At 41.1% G+C, this 19,833-nt stretch overlaps 1 protein-coding gene across 2 annotated transcripts in view; it reads left to right on the top strand.

The window, feature by feature from the left end:
* The window catches only part of RPS6KA3 (ribosomal protein S6 kinase A3), a 108,721-nt gene that overhangs the window by 76,941 nt on the left and 11,947 nt on the right, over positions 1–19,833 (top strand). The window contains exons 11-20 of one of the 2 annotated variants that reach the window (XM_090062473.1): positions 863–951; positions 1,217–1,281; positions 1,378–1,480; positions 3,374–3,498; positions 6,185–6,310; positions 10,447–10,536; positions 16,147–16,305; positions 17,824–17,985; positions 18,200–18,276; positions 19,492–19,609. In XM_090062473.1, the coding sequence (XP_089918599.1) occupies positions 863–951; positions 1,217–1,281; positions 1,378–1,480; positions 3,374–3,498; positions 6,185–6,310; positions 10,447–10,536; positions 16,147–16,305; positions 17,824–17,985; positions 18,200–18,276; positions 19,492–19,609 (1,114 nt within the window). The remainder of the gene's footprint in view (positions 1–862; positions 952–1,216; positions 1,282–1,377; positions 1,481–3,373; positions 3,499–6,184; positions 6,311–10,446; positions 10,537–16,146; positions 16,306–17,823; positions 17,986–18,199; positions 18,277–19,491; positions 19,610–19,833) is intronic. The other variant, XM_090062482.1, reaches the window with a different exon arrangement.

Consider the following 19,833-nt stretch of genomic DNA (forward strand, 5'->3'; position numbering starts at 1 on the left):
AGGGGAGTTGATGGTAGGGCATTCCCACAAGACTGATCTTTTTAAGAGCCAGTAGAGGAAGAGGTTTTTGCCAACATCTCCAGTGGACAGGGTGATGAGAGATTTAGTGACTTAAATTAATCAGCTCCTGAAAGATGCGTCCTATAATTAAGATTAGTGGTTCCTCAGCTGTATTGCAAGGATATTTCAGCTGCATCTCAAATTGTAGTGCTTTTCTTAAATCAAACTCCTTGCCAATACTGCTTCTCTGTTTATTTCAGCGTTGCTTATTTGGTATTGTTTGATTAAAAAGTAGGCTGTAAAATGCTGATAATCTGAGATGTAAGCCTTTTTACCATCCCAGATTCATTTCCCATCACCTACCTCAGCCACTGCTTTGGTTGCAAGCCATGTACTAGAAATACAACACTGCTAAACTACTGGGCAAGTTTTGACTTTGCATATCTACATGACTGACAGCACTTTTGTTCCGTTTCTGGTGCCTGAAGCCAAATTTTCAATGATGTTAGCTTGCCTGATATAGGTATGATGAAGTATTAGGTAGGAAGTGGAAGTGGGGAAACCACATACTTCATTCTTACCTTAAAGCAGGGGAGGCCAACCGGAGGCACGAGTACCACAGGGTAGCCTGTGTATGTGGCATACAGTGGGTCAGGGAGAGGGCAGGCAGCACAGCAGACTGTGCAGGGAGCACAGGTCTAGGAGAAAAGAGGAGCAGATCAGGCAGGGAGCAGAAAGCAGAACAGCAGGGGAAGCAGGTTTGAGTAGCACTTGGGAAGGCTTAATTTGTGGCACACCTATCTAAAAGGTTGGCCCCCACTGTCTTAATGTCTATGTCCTATTAATATTTTTTGTTGTGTAGAGCCAAACTTGGAATGCCCCAGTTTTTAAGCCCTGAGGCTCAGAGTCTTCTCCGAATGCTCTTCAAGAGAAACCCTGCAAACAGATTAGGTAAAGTATTTAATGGAAGGCTTTAAACTACCTAAGTGACTTTTTAATTTTAACTAGATAAGTCTTTTAGGTTTGTTTCGGGGGGGGCGTTGTCAAATGCATTTGTGTGTACTAATATCGTGACAATAGTGTAAAAAATTGCTGATGATTTCAACAATTTTTTACAATTTAAACTTTTAAAATAAATGCAGTGAAAATAAGACAAATGATATAAATTAGTGTTTAGTTGATGTGAAGAATAATTCTCAGCTTGTTTATATAACAGGGGCAGGTCCAGATGGAGTCGAAGAAATTAAGAGACATTCATTTTTCTCTACAATAGACTGGAATGTGAGTCCTTTTACATTAAATACTTTTCTTTTAAGGAAGCTTATACTGTAAATTACAAAACTTTTTCTAGGCACTCTAACCCCTACCTCTCTTTAGAAATTGTACAGGAGAGAAATTCATCCACCTTTTAAACCTGCAACTGGTAGACCAGAGGATACATTTTATTTTGATCCTGAATTCACAGCAAAAACACCAAAAGGTAATTTTAAGCATTCAGGAAGTAATATTTCAGTTTTTAATTGCCTATAGTCTCATCCTATCACATTCAATTTCTGAGCAACTAAGTGTACAAAACCTTCATTTTTATTGTATGTTAGACTTTTGACTAGTCTTCCTCCCAGCTGTGTTCTAAAGGAAGGAAGAACTGTCTTGTCTTTTTTCCCTGTCATTGACAATTCTACAGGGACAAAGGGTCTGGTAGCAAAATGATTAAGGCCTCTTATTACAGCTCTAGAAATATGAATTAGAGCCCCATTCCAGACTCCAAAGGCTCTCCCTGTTGACTGAGCTCTAAATGGGTTTTTGGTGACTTGGGTGGGGGAATTAAAAGCTGCTGAATGTAATGCTAGCCACTCACTTCTTTGTGAGCCATTGACTGTAGAAACAGGCATACCATAACTGCTTGTAAAGTCTGGGCCTAGAAGTACCTGGACCTTCACCCACAGAAGCAATCATACGGGCCTGGGACAGAAATTACACAAACCATGTGAGCAATCAGAAACTGATTCAAATCTGTAACACAACAAAAGTTCAGTGCATTTCAGAATGGCTGAAACAGGTTTAAGATAAACCTGGATGGATGTAATATCAGACTTAACTGATTTAAGTTAAATTGATTTATTGAACTTCTGTCCCAGATCCCCTCCAGATTCAAGTTAACTCAAGTTAACATCCCAGGATGTTTTGCCCCACCCCCATATAAACTCCCCCAGCAGGGTGGCTAGGCTAGTCTTGACCCAAGCTGTCTGCTCTAGCCAAGCAGGGAGGCTCTAGCTGTGCCTTCCCCCACTTCTGGTCTGGGCTGCTGCTGGGCTGCTATATCTCTGGAATCAAAAGTGAGTGTCTGTTCACTTGCTTGTTGGTTCAGTCTACTTGGCTTAGACTAACCTGCAAAAATTGAATTAATTTAGCTTCTGGGCTTTTTGATTGTCTGTACTTAACCATGTACAGACTGCCCAGGGCTGCAGCAGCGATCTGGGCATTCAGAGCCTGGCTGGAAACCAGAGCACGGCTCTGGCCAGCCAGGCTTCCTTTCTGACACCGTATGGTGTGCCACATTTTTTTGGCCGAGGGTGGGGGGGTTGTGGCAGTTCTTTTTTTTTTGCACTGGGATCTCCTTGTGTCAAAAAATACCCACCCTGTTGCAAACTAGCAGCACAGAGAATAAGTGCATGTGCATTCATTTATGGCATTGCCAACTGCATGTGTGTGCTCATGGGGACTAGCCCAGTGAAACTACTTGGGGGAAGCATTGTTTACCACACATATGCAGATTATAATTTTAGTTTAGAAATCAGGGTTCTAGTGGAAAACTTCAACTGTACTTGCACTTTTGTAGTGTCCTCTTTTTAATTCATGGCTATGTCTGCCAGGCATAATATGCAAAATGTTTTGCAGTTTGGTCAGCTTCTGGGTTTTTTATACAGGGAGAGGGGTAGACTGTTATGAATATGCATTCTTGTTAATTAGAGCCTAAATTATTATGCAAACATGCATGTTTACCTGTGAAAATGCATCCTGGAATATAACACGTATTTTCTAGAAAAACAGGAATACTACAGCCCATTTAAAAAGGCATAAATTATGTACTAGTAATAAGAAGCAGTGCTTTTAAAGGGATTGATGTAGCTTGCAGGGTGATATTAACAGCACCTTGTCACTCTAAAGTTTGTATATTTAAGGTACAAAACACTATCTGGATCTCGCTTTCCATACTAGTTTATGGAGGAAGAAAAAATCTCTTCCAGTATTGGAAATTAGTATAAAAACCATAATTTTTCATCCTAGACATTCTAATTATTTGTTAGTTTGTTGCTTTTGTATTGAATAAGTTTTTGAATGAGTTTTTCTCGATGACATCTTTGTGTTTCAGATTCACCTGGTATTCCACCTAGTGCTAATGCACATCAGCTTTTTCGGGGTTTCAGTTTTGTAGCTATTGCATCAGATGATGAAAGCCAAGGAATGCAGACCGTGGGAGTGCATTCAATTGTTCAGGTGAATGGTTTTGCTTAAGAGTGAACAACATAAGGATGGAAGATCAGTCCTTTTAAATAACTTGTTCTTTGCATAAAATAGGATTTTACTTTTTAGTCTTCCTTTTCATAATCAAGTTCCTGAAACACCTGACAAGAATTGTCTGATATTAATAGCGAAGTGCATTTAGATAAGCGTGATAGTCATCAGTGTTCAAAATAGATCACACATCAAACCTTTGAATCTAAGCCAATAAAATCTGATCTCTTAAAGAAAAAAACCCAACACAGACTAGACCATGACAGGTGGTGGGGATTTCAGGAAGCGTCATGAGAACTTCAGTCAAGAACAAAAACCTTTCACAAACCTGCACCTATTGCTTTTTACCTGTAGATGTAGGTTTTAACTGTTGAAGATGGTAGGTTGGTTGTTTTGCTATCTGAGACATACTGGGCACATGTACACAAGATGCTTAATGCACAGTTGCCTAATAACACTGCGCAGTAGCATGCCAGGCAAAAACCATGCTAATATGCTGCTGTGCCGTAGTAGTAGGCTACTGTGCAGTAAGCGTTGCTAAAAAACCATGTGCCAATGCTACTGCACAATAACTAGTAACTTTAACCACACTTAAAACATTTATAAAGAAACAAATGAAGAGAGTGTAAAACCAAGTGGCACTTGGATCATTTTTTCTGTTCTATAAGGTATATTGTTCTAATACCACTCAGCAAAAACATCTGAAATATAGCTGCAAAATGCAAACATAAGGATGACTTAGACTGCAGTATGTTAAGCTGGTAAATTGTGTACAAAGATGTTTTGTGCACATACTTCTTTCTTTTTAACCCACACATTAAGGAGCTGTGCTAATAGGTGGTAGAACTGCTTGAAGTCTTCTGTGGTCAGCAACTGACCTGGTATCACTGTACATGGGAACTTTTGGTTTCTGAATAGAATTAAAACTCTCTTATAGTTGTGAGTTCACAAATTCCATTAGCCAAATATCTTGTTTTTTTAATATGCTGTGTTGTTATTACTACTATATATTTGTGGACAATAAGCACTGGTTAAGTACAGTCTTCTGTGACATGGGAAAGGATGACATCAAGTTGCTGGGGAGGGGAGTGGGGGTAATATAAATATATAAATGTTGATGTAAGAAGGCACTTCATGACTGGAGAGTGTATGGAAAAATGCTAAACAATGAGGTTCAGGGAACTGTAGAAGTGGAAGGTCCAAGTAAAAATTTCAGCTCTATCACATACCTCTGCTACTATATTTTCCATGTGTGAAGGAAAGCCTCTCTCTAATAGTTGAAAAGCCTCTTCTTCATGGCATAGAAAATACCAAAGTGGTAGTCTGTCACTGATTTTGTTTGTATTTTGATTGCAATGACACCTTGCAAGCATCTGAAAATGTATGACACTTGAAAGGTGATTTGAACAAAATATGAACAGCCCTTTTGTTCTCTGCCTAGCTGAATCTTTTTTATTAATATGTTTAGTATACATAGGTTTATTTGAACAAACTACCTAATTAAGGTGTTGAGTTGGTTGAATTATCAGATTAAATTTGAATAGTCAATTTTCTAAAGGAATATTTAGTTGTATATTAGAATGTTCTACATTTTGCCTGTTAGTCCTGAATATCTCCCAGTTGCTGCAGTTTGCAGTACTGTGCCTTCCCTGCACAGATTTGCCAGTGAATTTCTTTGTATACATTCTTCCTCCTTGAAAAATTTTGCAGAACTTTTCTGCTCCCTTTCCTCTGCACTGTCAGCCACTTCCTCACTCCTGTTTCCTCTTTTCATGTCTGCAGAATACCCAGATGGCTTCCTGCTAATGATATGCATCCTTTGTACAACCCCCCACTAACTGTTTCCTTGCATCAAAACACCATTTCTTTTCCAGTGCAAAACAGGCTGACACATCAGTCTCTCTTCCAGCTCTTTATCCCAGACTGCAAGGACCTTGTTATTCCCATTCCTATTCATGCTTGCAGTTCTGAGTGATACCAGTTGTATCCATTGTTTCTGAATTTCCCACAGTAAGCACTTCACTTGCGAAGAAACTGAACTTATTTTATGTCCACATTTTTTCAGATGAGACTAGAAACAGTGGTATTTTTATCATCAGAAGATTTCTAATCTTTGTTTCACATGTTCTCCTTTACATTAAGAGAGAGCAGTAAGCGTAAATGTAGTCAAACAGCTTCCAAGAAAAATGGTAAATACTGATTTTGTTTGAAATGTATTTTAAAAGGTAGTGAGCTTTTGAAACTTCTAGATGAAACAAGACCTGTTAATCAATAGGAAATGGAAAACTTGTTCTCCTATGTCAGTGATTCTCGGCCAGGGTGCTGTGACACCCTGGGGTGCCACAAGATCATTTTAGGGGTGCTGCAGTATGCAACAATATTAGCACTGTTTCATGTGAAGACACTTACACATGGCTTAAAAGAGAAACCCAGAGATTTGAAATAGGAATTCATATTATCATAAATATTTTGACCTATTGTCATTTTTCCAAGTTCTGTGCAACAAGAATTGCTTTATTTTTCTGTAGTCAAGAAATGTGTGAAAGCTAGGAGCTGGTATTTTCTGGGAGGTGCCTTTGGTCTAAAAAGGTTGAAAACCACTGCCATATGTAAAGGAAAGTTTTGTGTGTGTGAGAGTATTCATCAATTGATAATATTATTTTGGTAGCAGTTGCACAGGAACAGCATTCAGTTTACTGATGGATATGAAGTGAAAGAAGACATTGGGGTTGGCTCCTATTCTGTCTGCAAGAGATGTATACATAAAGCTACAAACATGGAATACGCAGTTAAGGTAAGCATCTTGTGAAAATGTGCAATTGCTAACAATTTTATTTTCAGAATTTACTAAAGTTGTAGGAAAGTATCTTACATTGCATCCAACCTAAATAACAAATTATGTTGTTGTGGTACTTTTCTTAAATGCAATAGAAAAATAATTATAGCTGCAGATGCCAGTTATTCTCTGACTGGAATGTTAATATTTTTATTATCTTTTAAGCCAGAGGTTTTCAAACAGTGTTCTGTGCAACCCTGGGGTTTCATGGTATGTTGTCAGGGGTTCTGCAAAGAGATTGTGGGTAATGGCAGAGCAGGCCAGGAGGCAGTGTGCTACCATTGCTGGGCCGGGTGACCTGGCTCCACATCAGTTTTGAGGATACAGGTAGGGATACCATGGCAGCAGTGATATGAAAAGGTTTCATTTCTTATGGAAGCTTGAAAACCACTGTTTTAAACAACTTAAAGAAGGGAGCAGTCCTTTCCCCTTGAAGTATGTGGCTAACTTGGAAGATCTATGCATGCTTCAGGAGGAATTGTATCCCAAAGAGTTTGCATTACAGAACACTATTTTTAAATAGTGTATATATACTAGGTAAGTTTGTTAGTTCCAAAATGGAGATAAGTAGGTAGATATAAAATGATCAGTTAGAATAATGTTTCTGCTACTACACAAACAGTACTTCTAATTTTATATTATTTTTCTAGAGTCTAGATTCCTTTCTTCACTCTTACTAGTTTAAACCATTACTATGTCAATGTCATTAGTATGTTAAAAAGCCTTAAAGATTGCTTTTATCAGTTCACTGGATATTTTTTTTTTAATGATGGAGAATAAAGGATAAAAATAAAAATGTACCTGTACTAATGTGAAAATCTTGGTGAAACAGGGACACAGTTTGGTAGGCATTTTTAAACTGTTATTTGAAGGAATTTACTTTATTATTATTATTTAAGTAGTATTTACAGTTGGGGTGTGTGAAATGGGCTGTATTGGATTCAGATTCGGCCCAGATCGGGGACAGTGATTCAATTTGTTGATTCGGATCACTCTCCTGATTTGATTCGGCCGAATCCGAATCTGAAGATTGGATGCCGATGCAGAGACTCAGCAATTTGGCCATAGACACAGCTTTTTAAATGTTTCTTCTACATACTTCAAGGTACCAGGCGTGACTCGTGAATGCTGAGATGGTGGGGTGGATGGAGCATCCCACAGGAGTGCGGGGGGCGGGGAGAGATGGGGGAGGGCCTGCGTGCTCAGCAGCAAACCCAGAACTTCCCAGTCCGCTGCAGAGTGCTCAGGGGGATCCTGGTTGCCCCACCAGGCCCAAGAGGCACCAGTCGCTGAGCTGGAGGGCAGAGGGGGGTCCCCCATGCATGCCCTAGAGGACCCAGAAGTGGACCAAACTGGGCACCGCCCCCTGCACTCCCATGGGACGCTCCATCTGCCCTACCATCTCATCACAAGCCTTGAGGTAAATGTAGAAAAAACATTTAAAGTTGTGTCTATGTCCAAATCATCAAATCTCTCTGAATCGATTCAGAGTTCTGATTTGATTCGGAGAGATTAAAGGGTTTCCTGATTCGATTCAGAGAGTCAGATGCCAAATTGGGCCTGATCTCCACCAAACGGAATCAGCGACTAGAGCTTACACAGTCCTAATTTACAGTTCATCTCTATAGCTAAAACTGTTCAGATTAGCTCTACATTTGCTTATCCTGAAACCAGAGTTTTCACTGGAAATCCTCCTTTTTTCAATGGTGGTATTGGTCTACTTGCCAACAGTTTTTCCTTAAATACAGATGGTGACTTCTGGGGTAGAGTCCCAGGTAGTTTCTTTAGCCCTGAATCAATGAGACAGATTAATATTTTCATTTCTGGAGTTCCTTCGCTAGTCTCCTGCTGTTCCACTTGCCCCTCTTTGTTTTCTCTTGGTGTCACTACTTCTTGGAATTCTGAGCATCCATGACACATTGAGGCGGATGCTTGAGTATTTAGAGTTGTAAAAGGATGCAGCAGGGGCTTCATCACTTCTGAAGGGGAAAAGGTGATAAAAAGATGGATTAGGCATTAGGGGGAAACCATACAACTCATAGGGGAGGAAGAAAGAAAACATTGCAGCACCAAGAAAGCAGCTTGTTGGCTTCAGTTGCAGATGTCAGAAGGGAATTCATTAACTATTTTTGTTATATCAGATGTGAATAGCCTGTCTTCATAGGAGGGAAATGGTTTTGGTCAGAAAAGGTATGGTTTTATGAGATAATACCAGGGCCTGACTTCATGTCCTTCATAACATGTTAAATGTTAATTGCAGCATAAATAACAAGAGTGCTATACATGCATTTACTTTAAGGTGACGTAAAATGACAAACCAGCCATAAAGTTGGTTCCATGTTATAATGTGGAACAATTTTATGGCTGGCTTATATGGCATCTGAAATTGAACATCTGGCCAGACTGACAATCAGCTGAATGTTGGCTCAGATTGAGGACTGCACTGGCATCTGGAACTGGCTCAAGTGCAGTCCCTGCTAGGCAAATAATAAGCTGATACTCATCCCAACCCCAGACCCATGGGCACTTGACTTTCAACTTGCTGGTGCAGGGGGACCCCAGGTTATTATCATGATTATTATATAATTTTAACTGCAGTCATGATGATAAGCCTGGGCTCCCTCTGCATTGTAAAATAGGGCGCACTTAGGATCTGATCCCCAATCCCAAAACTGTGCCACCTGCCATACGCAGGTGCCATGTCAGGAGTGTAATTTTGTTGGGATTGGGGATCACATCCCATGGCGCATCTAAATGAATGTTTTTCAGGGGCTTAGAAAGTTTAACTGAACCAACTCTGAATCGGAGAATTTTTCCTTTTTTAGTTTCCTTGCTGTCTTCATTGATTCACTTTGGTTCTTGTTGATGGGAGGGTGTGGTTGGAGACCAGTATAACAAAAACCAGTTGCATAGTATTTAAACCAAGATTGAGTATTACATGCAAAGTCTGGGAGCTTAGGCTGTATTAAATCAGGGATAGTTGAAATCTTATTTACCACTAACCTTGTGTTAATTTTCATGACCTAACAAGCGTTATCATTATCAACCATCATAGTTTCATAGTTTCTAGGGTCGGAAGGGACCTGAACAGATCATCTAGTCCAACCCCCTGCCATGGCAGGAAAGAATATTGGGGTCAAACGACCCCAGCGAGATGTGCATCTAACCTCCTCTTAAACACCCCCAGGGTAGAAGCCTGCACCACTTCTCTTGGAAGCAGGTTCCAGACCCTAGCCGCCCTGACTGTGAAGCAGCGCCTCCTGATATCTAACCTAAACCTACCCTCTGCCAGCTTGTGACCGTTATTCCTGGTCACTCCTGGCGGTGCTCGGGGGAACAGTGACTCCCCCAATGCCTGCTGGTCCCCCCTGACTAGGTTATAACAGGCCACAAGATCCCCCCCCTCAGCCTTCTCTTTTGGAGGCTGAACAGGTTCAGGTCCCATAGCCTCTCCTCATAGGGCCTGCCCTGCTGTCCCCTGATCATACGAGTGGCCCTCCTCTGGACCCTCTCCATGCTGTCCACATCCCTCTTGAAGTGCGGCGCCCAGAACTGGACACAGTACTCCAGCTGCGGCCTGACCAGTGCCGCATAGAGGGGAAGGATCACCTCTTTGGACCTGCTTGAGATGCATCTGTGGATGCATGACAAGGTGTGGTTGGCCTTCCTTACTGCCTCTCCACACTGCCGGCCCATGTTCATCTTGGAGTCAGTGATGACTCCCAGATCCTTTTCCGCCTCCATGCTGACAGGAGGGGAGTTCCCTAACCTGTAGGTATGGTGCCGGTTGTTCCTCCCGAGGTGCATCACCTTGCACTTGTCTGTGTTGAAACCCATCCTATTCTCGTCCGCCCACCCTTGTAACTTGAGAGATTTTTTTCCCCCTTTTTTGTTTAACAAAAGATCTTTTTCTACCCTGCCATCTAGGATTTTGGGAAAAAGGCTGTATTGTAACCAAAACTTCTGTCAGCATTATACTAAATAGAGAATTCTGTTATAAGCTTGTATTGTATATTTTTACAAAAGAACATATGCTATATTCTTTACTGTTAATATTAAGTATTTATTTTTTTTAATCTGTTTTGGTCTTTTAGATTATTGACAAGAGTAAAAGAGATCCAACAGAAGAAATTGAAATCCTACTCCGCTATGGACAGCATCCAAATATTATTACCCTAAAAGATGTAAGTAGGCACAGAAAATGCGTCTTTTGAAAGCGTCATAATAGGACTTTTGGGTCTCTAGCACAGGAGAAAATATTTGTTTCAGATGCAGCTTTAATCATCTTGTGTATATAATAAAGTATACCATTTCAAATGTCATAATACCGATATCCAATAGATAGGGATCTCCATAAATCACGCCAGATATGCACCCTGCAGCAGCTCCTTCTAATGTTTTCAGTTCGCTGCTTCCCTCTTCTCTCTCCCCCTTCCACCACCCCCATTCCCCTGACTGGTGGAGGGGCCCCATCAGCTGAGGCATTTTCTGCTGTTGGTGGGAAAGCAAAAAATGTGGTATATTAAGACAGCAGCAAGCAGCCCAGCCCAGCCTGCTGCGGGGTCCATCTACCAGTTGGTGGAGGGGGAGGGAGACAAGTGGCAAAATGAAAATACTAAAGAAGCTGCTGCAGGGGTACTTTTGGTGCAATTTATAGAGATTCCTACCAATAGAAAACTGAAATACTCAATTATGTTAAGAATAACTTTCCCTTTTAAGGCACTTTACTTGAAAGGCAATGTGGAGGCATTCAGTGTAACATAGTTTATTAATAACAATCTTAATGAAAAGAAAATTAAAAGAAATGCTACAGTGTGCTTTTAAAAAGAGAGAAAGAGATGTAAGAAAAATTTTAGAGTTAGAAACTTTTTAAAAGTGGGGAAAAAGATGAATTAACATGGATCCCAACACTAATTGCAACTTCTGTACAAGTTGTTGTTATCCCATGTTCCACCCTAGCAAAGGCATGATTAACCACCATCTCTTACGCATAATGCCACAGATGGCATTTGGAATAGGTATGTTCTCACAGCCTCCTGGATCAGTAAAACATCTACTGTGGTTTGACCAAAGTAAACATTACTGTGTACCAGTACTGGAAGCCTTTTGAGAGGGAGAAGCTACAGTATTTAAACCACATGGTCAGAAGAATATGCATCTGTTTCAAAGTTATGGAGAAAAGATAAAGGCATGGCCTGTGCAGATGATGCAGTTGATACATGACTTTCTATAGAAAGCATCTGGTAAGAAGTGACTTAATGTTATAATCACATCACTGTTAATTCAGTATTTATCAGACCAGTACATTTCCCAAAATATTTCTCCTGGACAGTACCCAAAAATAATTCAGCTGAGGAGGAATAGTATCCCTTGACCTCACTAATCATCACTTCTCTGCATCTTCTTAAAGTGTTTGTACAGGAATTAATCAGGCTGTAGACTTCTGAGTATCAGATCATCACTGCACAACAGTAGACTGCATAAGAAGAAAAAAAATTATGAAAGATGTAGGACCAGAGATACCTTAGCACAAATGCTAAGTTCTGGTAAGCTTATAGACTTGGAAAGGAACATCAGATATACCTGAACACCATTGGAATAATGGATTTCTCATCTCAAAAGTAGTCTTTCTGCCCCCAAAGAGGTCAGACATGGTTTATTTTATTTCAGGGGTGCTCAACTCAACAGTCCACTGGCCAAATTCAGCCCATTGAGCCATGATGTGGCCTGCAGGTCGCCCCACGAATCAAAATTTGGCAGCAGGGGAGTGATAGCAGTTAGCACTGTCATCACTTCCTCACCACCTAGTTTCAGAGACTTGCCCAGCCAGATCAGGCCCCCCAGCAGAGCTGTTGCTGGATTGAGGGGGGTGAGGAGGGAGTTTAAAAAAAAAAAAAAAAAGGTTAGGTACCACTGACTTATTTAATGTTGCTGGAGGCCTCAATTCTTGAATACAACAGGTAACCATTTCTACAAAGTCTGAACTACACAGATATCTGAATGCATCTTGAACTCCCTGGCTCTACAAGTTCTGAGTGAACTTCATCCCCAGTGTAGGATTTATACTATATGTCATCAGGTATCCCCAGTGTAGGATCTATTCTGGAGGCAGGGAATTATTTTGGGTGGAGGGGCTGCTTACCCAGTTTTGGCAGGCTGTCGAGGGCCACATGGGTAGCCCCACCCCCTGGTCACCATCTTGGGACCAATGTCTTTGGTCCCAAGACATTGGGACATTGGTTCCAGGGCCAGCACCGGTGGGGCCCAGAGCAGGGTACAGGCTGACAGGGATCTGTGGAGTCAGGCTGGGCTGCACCAGCAGGGAGAGGGGGGGAGCTGGCCCAGCTCCATAGAGCCCCTGCCAACTAGGACCCCCCACTTCTGCCACCCTGCCCTGGGCCTTGCCGGCAGTGGCTCTAGGACACTGGTGCGGGCCCTGTGCTCCTGCTGGCTCCCTGCCAACTCACACCCAGTGCCCTCTAGCCCTGCAGTACAGGCAGGGGGCAGTGCACAGCCCCGACCCCCTGCTCGCCAGCAGGGAAGAAGTTGGTGCTGAGCATGGGGGGGGAAATGGCCCCTTGCCCGCCCTGTGCCTGGCACTCCCTGCTGCAGTCACTCTCAGCCCACGTGGGGTTGTCTGGAACAGGCACATGCAGCACCACGTGGGCTGCAAGCAGCTGCAGCACGGGGCACCGGCCACGGGGCGAGTGAAGGGCTGCTTTTCCCCTGCGCTCAGCACCAACTTGAAACCTGCCCTGCTGCCAGCCTGAGCTCCGTGCCAGCTCCAAGCCCACCCATCAGGGCTTTGCGTAGCAGCTGCGGCCTCCCCACTGCCACGCTGGTGGCAAACACTGCCCAGCGCAGCAAGCAAGGGGGCCGCAGCTGCCGTCGCCACACGCAGCCCCAACAGGCGAGCCCGGAGCTGCGCAGGGCCCAGGCTGGTAGTGGGGCCAGGTTACAAGGTGGTGCTGAGTGCAGGCGGGGAAAAGCAGCCCCTCGCCCACCCCGTGCCTGGCTCCCTGCACTGCAGCTGCTCGCAGCCTGCATGTAGCTGCCTGTGCCTGCTCTGGACAACCCCACGTGGGCTGAGTGGCTGCAACAGAGTGCCAGCTATGGGGCAAGGAAGGGCTGCTTTCCTCCACACTGGGAAGGAGAAGGGAAGGAGCCCCGTCAAAAGCTGAACACAGGGAGGGGGAAAAGCGGCCCCTTGCCCACCCCATGGCCAGTGCCCTGCACTGCAGCTGCTTGCCACCTGTGTGGGGGTGTCCGGCACAGGCAGCCCCATGCAGGCTGCAAGCAGCTGCAGCATGGGGCGCTGAGCATGGAGCAGGCGAGGGGTCGCTTCCCCGCCGCTCCTGCCTGTGCTCAGCTTTTCCCCAGGCTCCTTCCCTGTCCCCCCTCCCCCCCCCCCCCCCACTTCCCCCTTATCTGTGGTTTCGGTGCAGTGCAGTCACATGGTCCCAGGCCAGAAGCTTCTCCTGGGGCTTCTGGCTGGGGGGGTGGCCAGGTGGGCCCTGCTGTTTTGGGAGCCTGAAGGGCTTCCCTTGAGTCCTACTGCCCTTGGTTCCTGTCACTTTTGACAGGAACCAAGGGCAGAGAAATATTAATTTTCTAAATTTTTTAGGAGGCCTGCGGGCTGGATAGGCCTTGCGAGCTGGATCCAGCCTGCAAGGCCATATTTTGCCCACCCCGATCTATACTTTGTCATCATCTGGACTATACATTTTAGTCCTTTCCCAGAAGCTCACTTTGTGTTTTGCAAGTTGGAGGTCACTGCTACCTCCTTCTCTGCCCCCAGTTTACTGTGTTTTAGTGTTGGAGTGACTTGCACCAGAATTATTTGGTTACACCCAAAGAACTGTCACTGGTCCGTTCTGACCTTCTGTCCTAATAGATCTGTCATTATTCAACCCAAAAGATGTACAGTATAAGAAATATGAGTTACTGCTTTGGCACCCTGAATGTTTCTAATTGGAAGCCAAAAAGCCTTTCTATTAAAGGTTTGCCTCCCTACAGCCAGCATCCTTAGAATTTTTCTTGTGACCACAGTGTCTTGGGGCTTCTTCAGTTTCCATTCCAGTATATTCCTGACTATGAAAGATAGCTCAACAGCATTTTTCAATAGAAGCTACTTTCTGGGAATGGAAGGTTAATTTGGTAAAGCCACTAAAGATCTAAAGGTTTCTTTAGGCATGAAGTAGCAGAGGGGATATCAGAGGTAACAGTTACCGAACTTTTGCTTAAAACATCCACCTTCGACATTTGATTAAGTTCAGTTTGAAGTGTAATAAATTATACTGCTTCATCTGTCTTACCTGGATTAGTGTGAGCATGCCTAGAATTGTTGAGCATCAGTTTCAGATGTGTAAAACTATTAACCTACTGTCCAGTACTATTTCTTTTTTATGGTTTTATAACATTAAAATATCTGAACAGCTTCTTGGTTAAAGATATTGTTTTAGTTAATTGAATTACTTATTTCAGGAAATTGCATGGAAGAGTTAGTAATTAAATCCCTCTGCTCTCTCTGGGAAAGTAGAAATTTGTAATTTTATTTCTTATAAAATCGAAGACTTGTAAGGCTGTGTGACTTATGGCTGTTTAGTTCTTTCTCTTGATTCTGAAGAACACTCTAATATGTGTAAAAACAGTAAGAGTTAGAGTTGAGCATTGGATGAGTTAAAATCTGCCTTGGTTTAGAAATTGAAACTTGGTGTGTTTTTATTAATCGAAAATATTGCTATATTGCAATTACATAATAATAATATTGCAATTATATAATAATTGCTTTTTAGTGTGGCTCTCAACCTTCTAGTTGGGGCACTCTCCCCAGCATCTCTGAATTTTTGCGGCATCCCTTTTTGAGAACCACTGTTGGTGCTGCTTCAGCGTTGCATCACAGCTGAATGTTGCAGGTGCTGTCTGGTAGATGTGTCTCATGCACCTGCTGCACAGTAGGCTCGGGAAGAAGGGCTGTGTACATGCGCTCACACACTTCTGTCTCCTAACCCAAAAACAGGCCAGAGAGCAGGTTTGTGCTATAACCCTGCTTGGTCTGGCCCTAAATAGTGTCTCAAACAGAGGTAAAATGAGCAGGCAGAACTGTCCTGCATATTTCTCTGGGAAGAGTGAGGGGACCAGACTACAAAGGGCTGCAGTACAAACCAGCTTTCCTGTCTGCTTCAGGGTTATCAGAGAACCCTAATGAGGCTCCTATCTCTACACATGTACTACAGCACTTCCCTATACTGCCTATACTGCAGCACCCTGGATGAGAAGCATGATTTTAGACATTACTTTGAAAAAAAATTTTTATTGCATTTACAGATTGTAGTGCCCTCTGGTGGAGAAGGAGAAGAACTTGATTATTTTTACTAGCATAAGCAGACTAAATTAAAAAATAAAAAACCATGTGGCACTTAAGCAGTTTTTCATAATTTAAAACTACAGGATGAAATCTTAATATTGATTTCAGTAGGCTGGGAATAAGCTATATGGACAAAGTAACACTTCTTTTCCAGAAAGGGTATTGCCAGTTAGAATTCTGCATCAGAACCTAGCTGAAGTAGTATCTAGAAAGCCATCTGAAGTAATTCTGGTCCTGATGGTCACGTGTTCTTTGCCTTTTACAGTTTCTCTTAAAATGAAAATGGAAGTTTTAAGTAGAATTTTTTGAGGGATGGTAATTTGATATTTTATACAGCTGATAAGGGTTTTTACCTTTTTACACTTGGGAATAACAAGGTTTTTTAATTACAAAAAAGCTTTGCATGCTATTTTTCCAACTATTACAGGTATATGATGATGGAAAATATGTATATCTGGTAACAGAACTCATGAAAGGAGGAGAACTGCTGGACAAAATTCTTAGACAGAAATTTTTTTCAGAGCGGGAAGCCAGTGCTGTCCTCCTCACAATAACAAAAACTGTTGAATACCTCCATGCACAAGGGGTAAGTGTTCTGCTGGTAAAAATCTATTTTAGAAATGCTTTTCCAAATGCATACTGAAACACCCTTGTTCTTTTAATGCATAAATTCACATGCGGCTGAATTCTACCATAGTGCAATAAATACTTGATACAAAAGATATACTCTGCACCAAAGTTTTTCTTAAACTGTAGAACTCCCCATATATTGCTCAAGTGGATTGATAATGAACAAAAAAATCTAATATCTGAAGAAAATGTATTTAATTAAATAATAGTAAATTAAAACTGGAAAGGACCTGAGGAGTTCATCTAGTCTAACCTCTTGTTTGAGGCAGGATTATCCCTGACTAAACCATCTCATTCAAGTATTTGTTTAACCTGCTCTGAAGTAGTCATGGGGGGCTGTGTGTGTGTGTGTGTGTACACACTCTTTAAATAGCTATACATATACATGGCAACACCTCCAACATTTCTCCACTGTCTATCCTTAACAAGCTATATCCATCCATGACTACTTTAGTCATGTGAGCTATGCTATCCCACCACATCTCTATATCCCAGTTACCTCATAATTCTGCGATTGTACTAAGATCTCAAATTCTTCCTGTGTAATCCCCTCTGCTTCTTGTATTTGTATATAAACATTTCAGGTATCAACTGATTTCCCTGTCTTTTTCCAAGAAGTTTGCTAATGCTTCTGCTATTGCTTCCCCTTATGATATTTTTCTCCAAATCCCTGGCTCTTTACTCATCTCTTGGCTTTTGTTTCCATTCCTGGTGAACCTTGTTTAAAACCCTCCTCACTAGAAGGAATATTCTGGACCAGAATTTTTCTCTCTGCCTTCAATACCAGGCTCATTGATGGTGATTGCTACCGCTAATGAGGAAAAAAATGGCACAAAAGGGTAATAATGTAGAAGTCTCTTTGGTCCAAAATGCTGCTACTTTGCAAGCTATCCATTTAGGACATCAAATCACTAGCTGTCATTAGTAGATTAGGATTTTCTGAATTAGAACAAACTGATTTTTTTTTGTTTGTTTGTTTAGAAAAGTTGCTTCAGGAAAACAGGAATTTAAGCGTTCAATTTCAGAAGGCCAGACTAATTGCAAGGATTCATGCAGCTCTTAAGTACTGGAAATATTGTTCCTAAAATGCGGCTTATTTGAATGGTGCATGGAATACATGTACCGGGAGTAGAATATGGTTATACATAGCTTGAATTAGGTATTCTGGAGTTAGAAGAACTGCTTTTATTGTACAGGAAAAGTGTTTTCTTTCATTTTCCAAGTGCCCAGTAAAGCCTTGTACAGCATTGTCCTCTTTACAAAATGAACTCTTAAGTCTTCATTCTGGTTTTCAGATAATCAATAATATTGCATATTAGAACGCTGCAGTTGATAGTAGAAGCATCATCCTTTTTTTATAGTCCATGGTCATGGCAGCTTAAAAATAAACTAAGCAGTGGAATAGATGGATGTTTGTAATAGAAGCATAAAAAAGTACTGCCATATTTTTTTTAATGTTTGTGTTTTTATTTAGGTTGTTCACAGAGATCTGAAACCTAGCAACATTCTTTATGTTGATGAATCTGGTAATCCAGAATCAATTAGAATTTGTGATTTTGGTTTTGCAAAACAACTACGAGCAGAAAATGGTCTGTTGATGACTCCATGTTACACAGCCAATTTTGTGGCTCCAGAGGTAAATATGAAATTGTGGGTATATGCTTTCATGTCACTTTGATGGTTTTTAATCATTTAGGCATGCTAAAGGGTTATTGTGGTGTAATTGGTAAAATTATCAATGGACTAAGCTTTTGAAACAAAGTATTTGTCATCTTCAAGGAAATAAAATAAGGAACACTAATTACTACAGAAAAGGTTGGGCTGTTTTGATAATTACTTGTTTTCTACAGGTTTTAAAAAGACAAGGGTATGATGCTGCCTGTGATATATGGAGTCTCGGTGTTCTGCTTTATACTATGCTCACTGGGTAAGTTGGCAGATATTACTGTAAAAGCATTGTTAAGGTAAATACATATAAGTGCACAAAATATTGATTCAGTGCTGCAGAATGCTAGTGTTCTCTATACATGATCAGTACTTCCCTCTGGTTTCAGTGGTAAGGTTGAGCCCAGCACTCGCCTTTTTTTAGTAATTTATACAAAATAAATATCTGAGTTTGTCTGACTTGCATAAGACTTGAACAGTTTCCAGCAGTGGAATATCTTCTGCCTTGTGGCAACTTAAGAATAAAAGTAGGATTTGAAGAAAAGGAAAGAACTTGGATACATTATTCTATTTGAAATAGCTTTTGTGCTACAAGAAGTTTAATTAAGGGTAGTGCTGTACTGGAGGGAATATATGTAGTTTTAAAATATAATCGTGATGCTCTGAGCTTTGATAGCTCTCAAGAATCAGTCATCAGATAATTTGACATGATGTAGTTAGAATGATATATGCAGTGTGAATGATTTGCATAAAAGGATGAAAAAAGTAAAGTTAAATGAGTAATAATTAGAAATCCCACCTTTAGACAAGTGTAACCTGTATGCAGGCTGTAACATGGTAAATCTAAAATGTTATCAGTCTTAAATTGTGTGCTGCAACACGTTCATCTCAACTAAAACTGGCAAGCCATACACGTTTTTAAAAAGTTATTTTCATTCTTTGTTGTGCTTTAGTATATTTTGCTAGCTCAGCAGCAGACATGAGGAATTGAACAAGGGAAATCATTTAAGGTTGATGGCTTCCCTGTCTTTGCTTTCATCTAGTGCCAGGTTGGTATTTTGTTCCTCTGCAAGTCAGTCATCAAGTCATCAGTTTCCATGTTCTCGCACATTTTGTTCTTTCGTTTAACCAGAATGTACAAACTTTGGTACTAATCAGTGTCCTTTAAAAAGGACATTAAAAGCATTAAGAGGGACAGTCTTTACAGCTCTGATTCTGAATTGGCCTATACTTATACTCAAAGAACATACAGTGAAAGAAGGAACAGGCTCTTAATCACAAACTATGATGCATCTTCAACTATTTACATACAACTTGGAGGTTTTTGCAGTCTATATTTATTAAATGCCACTATAGTTAGTGTCTGTTACTTTTATCTTTATGTTGAAACTACTGGCAGTTGTGATTTAAATGTGAAATACAGCTTGGACCTCAACTGGAACAGATTTTAAAACTCTGAAATCTTTTGATTAATTAGTTACACTCCTTTTGCAAATGGTCCTGATGATACCCCAGAAGAGATTTTGGCACGAATAGGTAGTGGGAAATTCTCTCTCAGTGGAGGCTACTGGAATTCAGTATCAGATACAGCTAAGGCAAGTATATTTTTTCCTTCATATACAGAATGGATGCAAACATTTTGCAAAGGTATTTTGTGTGCACACATTCTAAAAATAGGTTATCTTAAAGGATACAGATATTAATAAAGGTAACTTATCTATCGTGTGTAGATTTTCATTTGATAATTATGTTATTTTCAATTTCAGCTGAATGTAGGAAGAGAAAAAAAAGTATAGTTTATACCACACTTTGAACGTTT

The sequence above is a fragment of the Crocodylus siamensis genome, chromosome 1 (genome assembly GCF_052110815.1).
Source record: "Crocodylus siamensis isolate JL-2025a chromosome 1, ASM5211081v1, whole genome shotgun sequence".
Lineage (NCBI taxonomy): Eukaryota > Metazoa > Chordata > Crocodylia > Crocodylidae > Crocodylus > Crocodylus siamensis.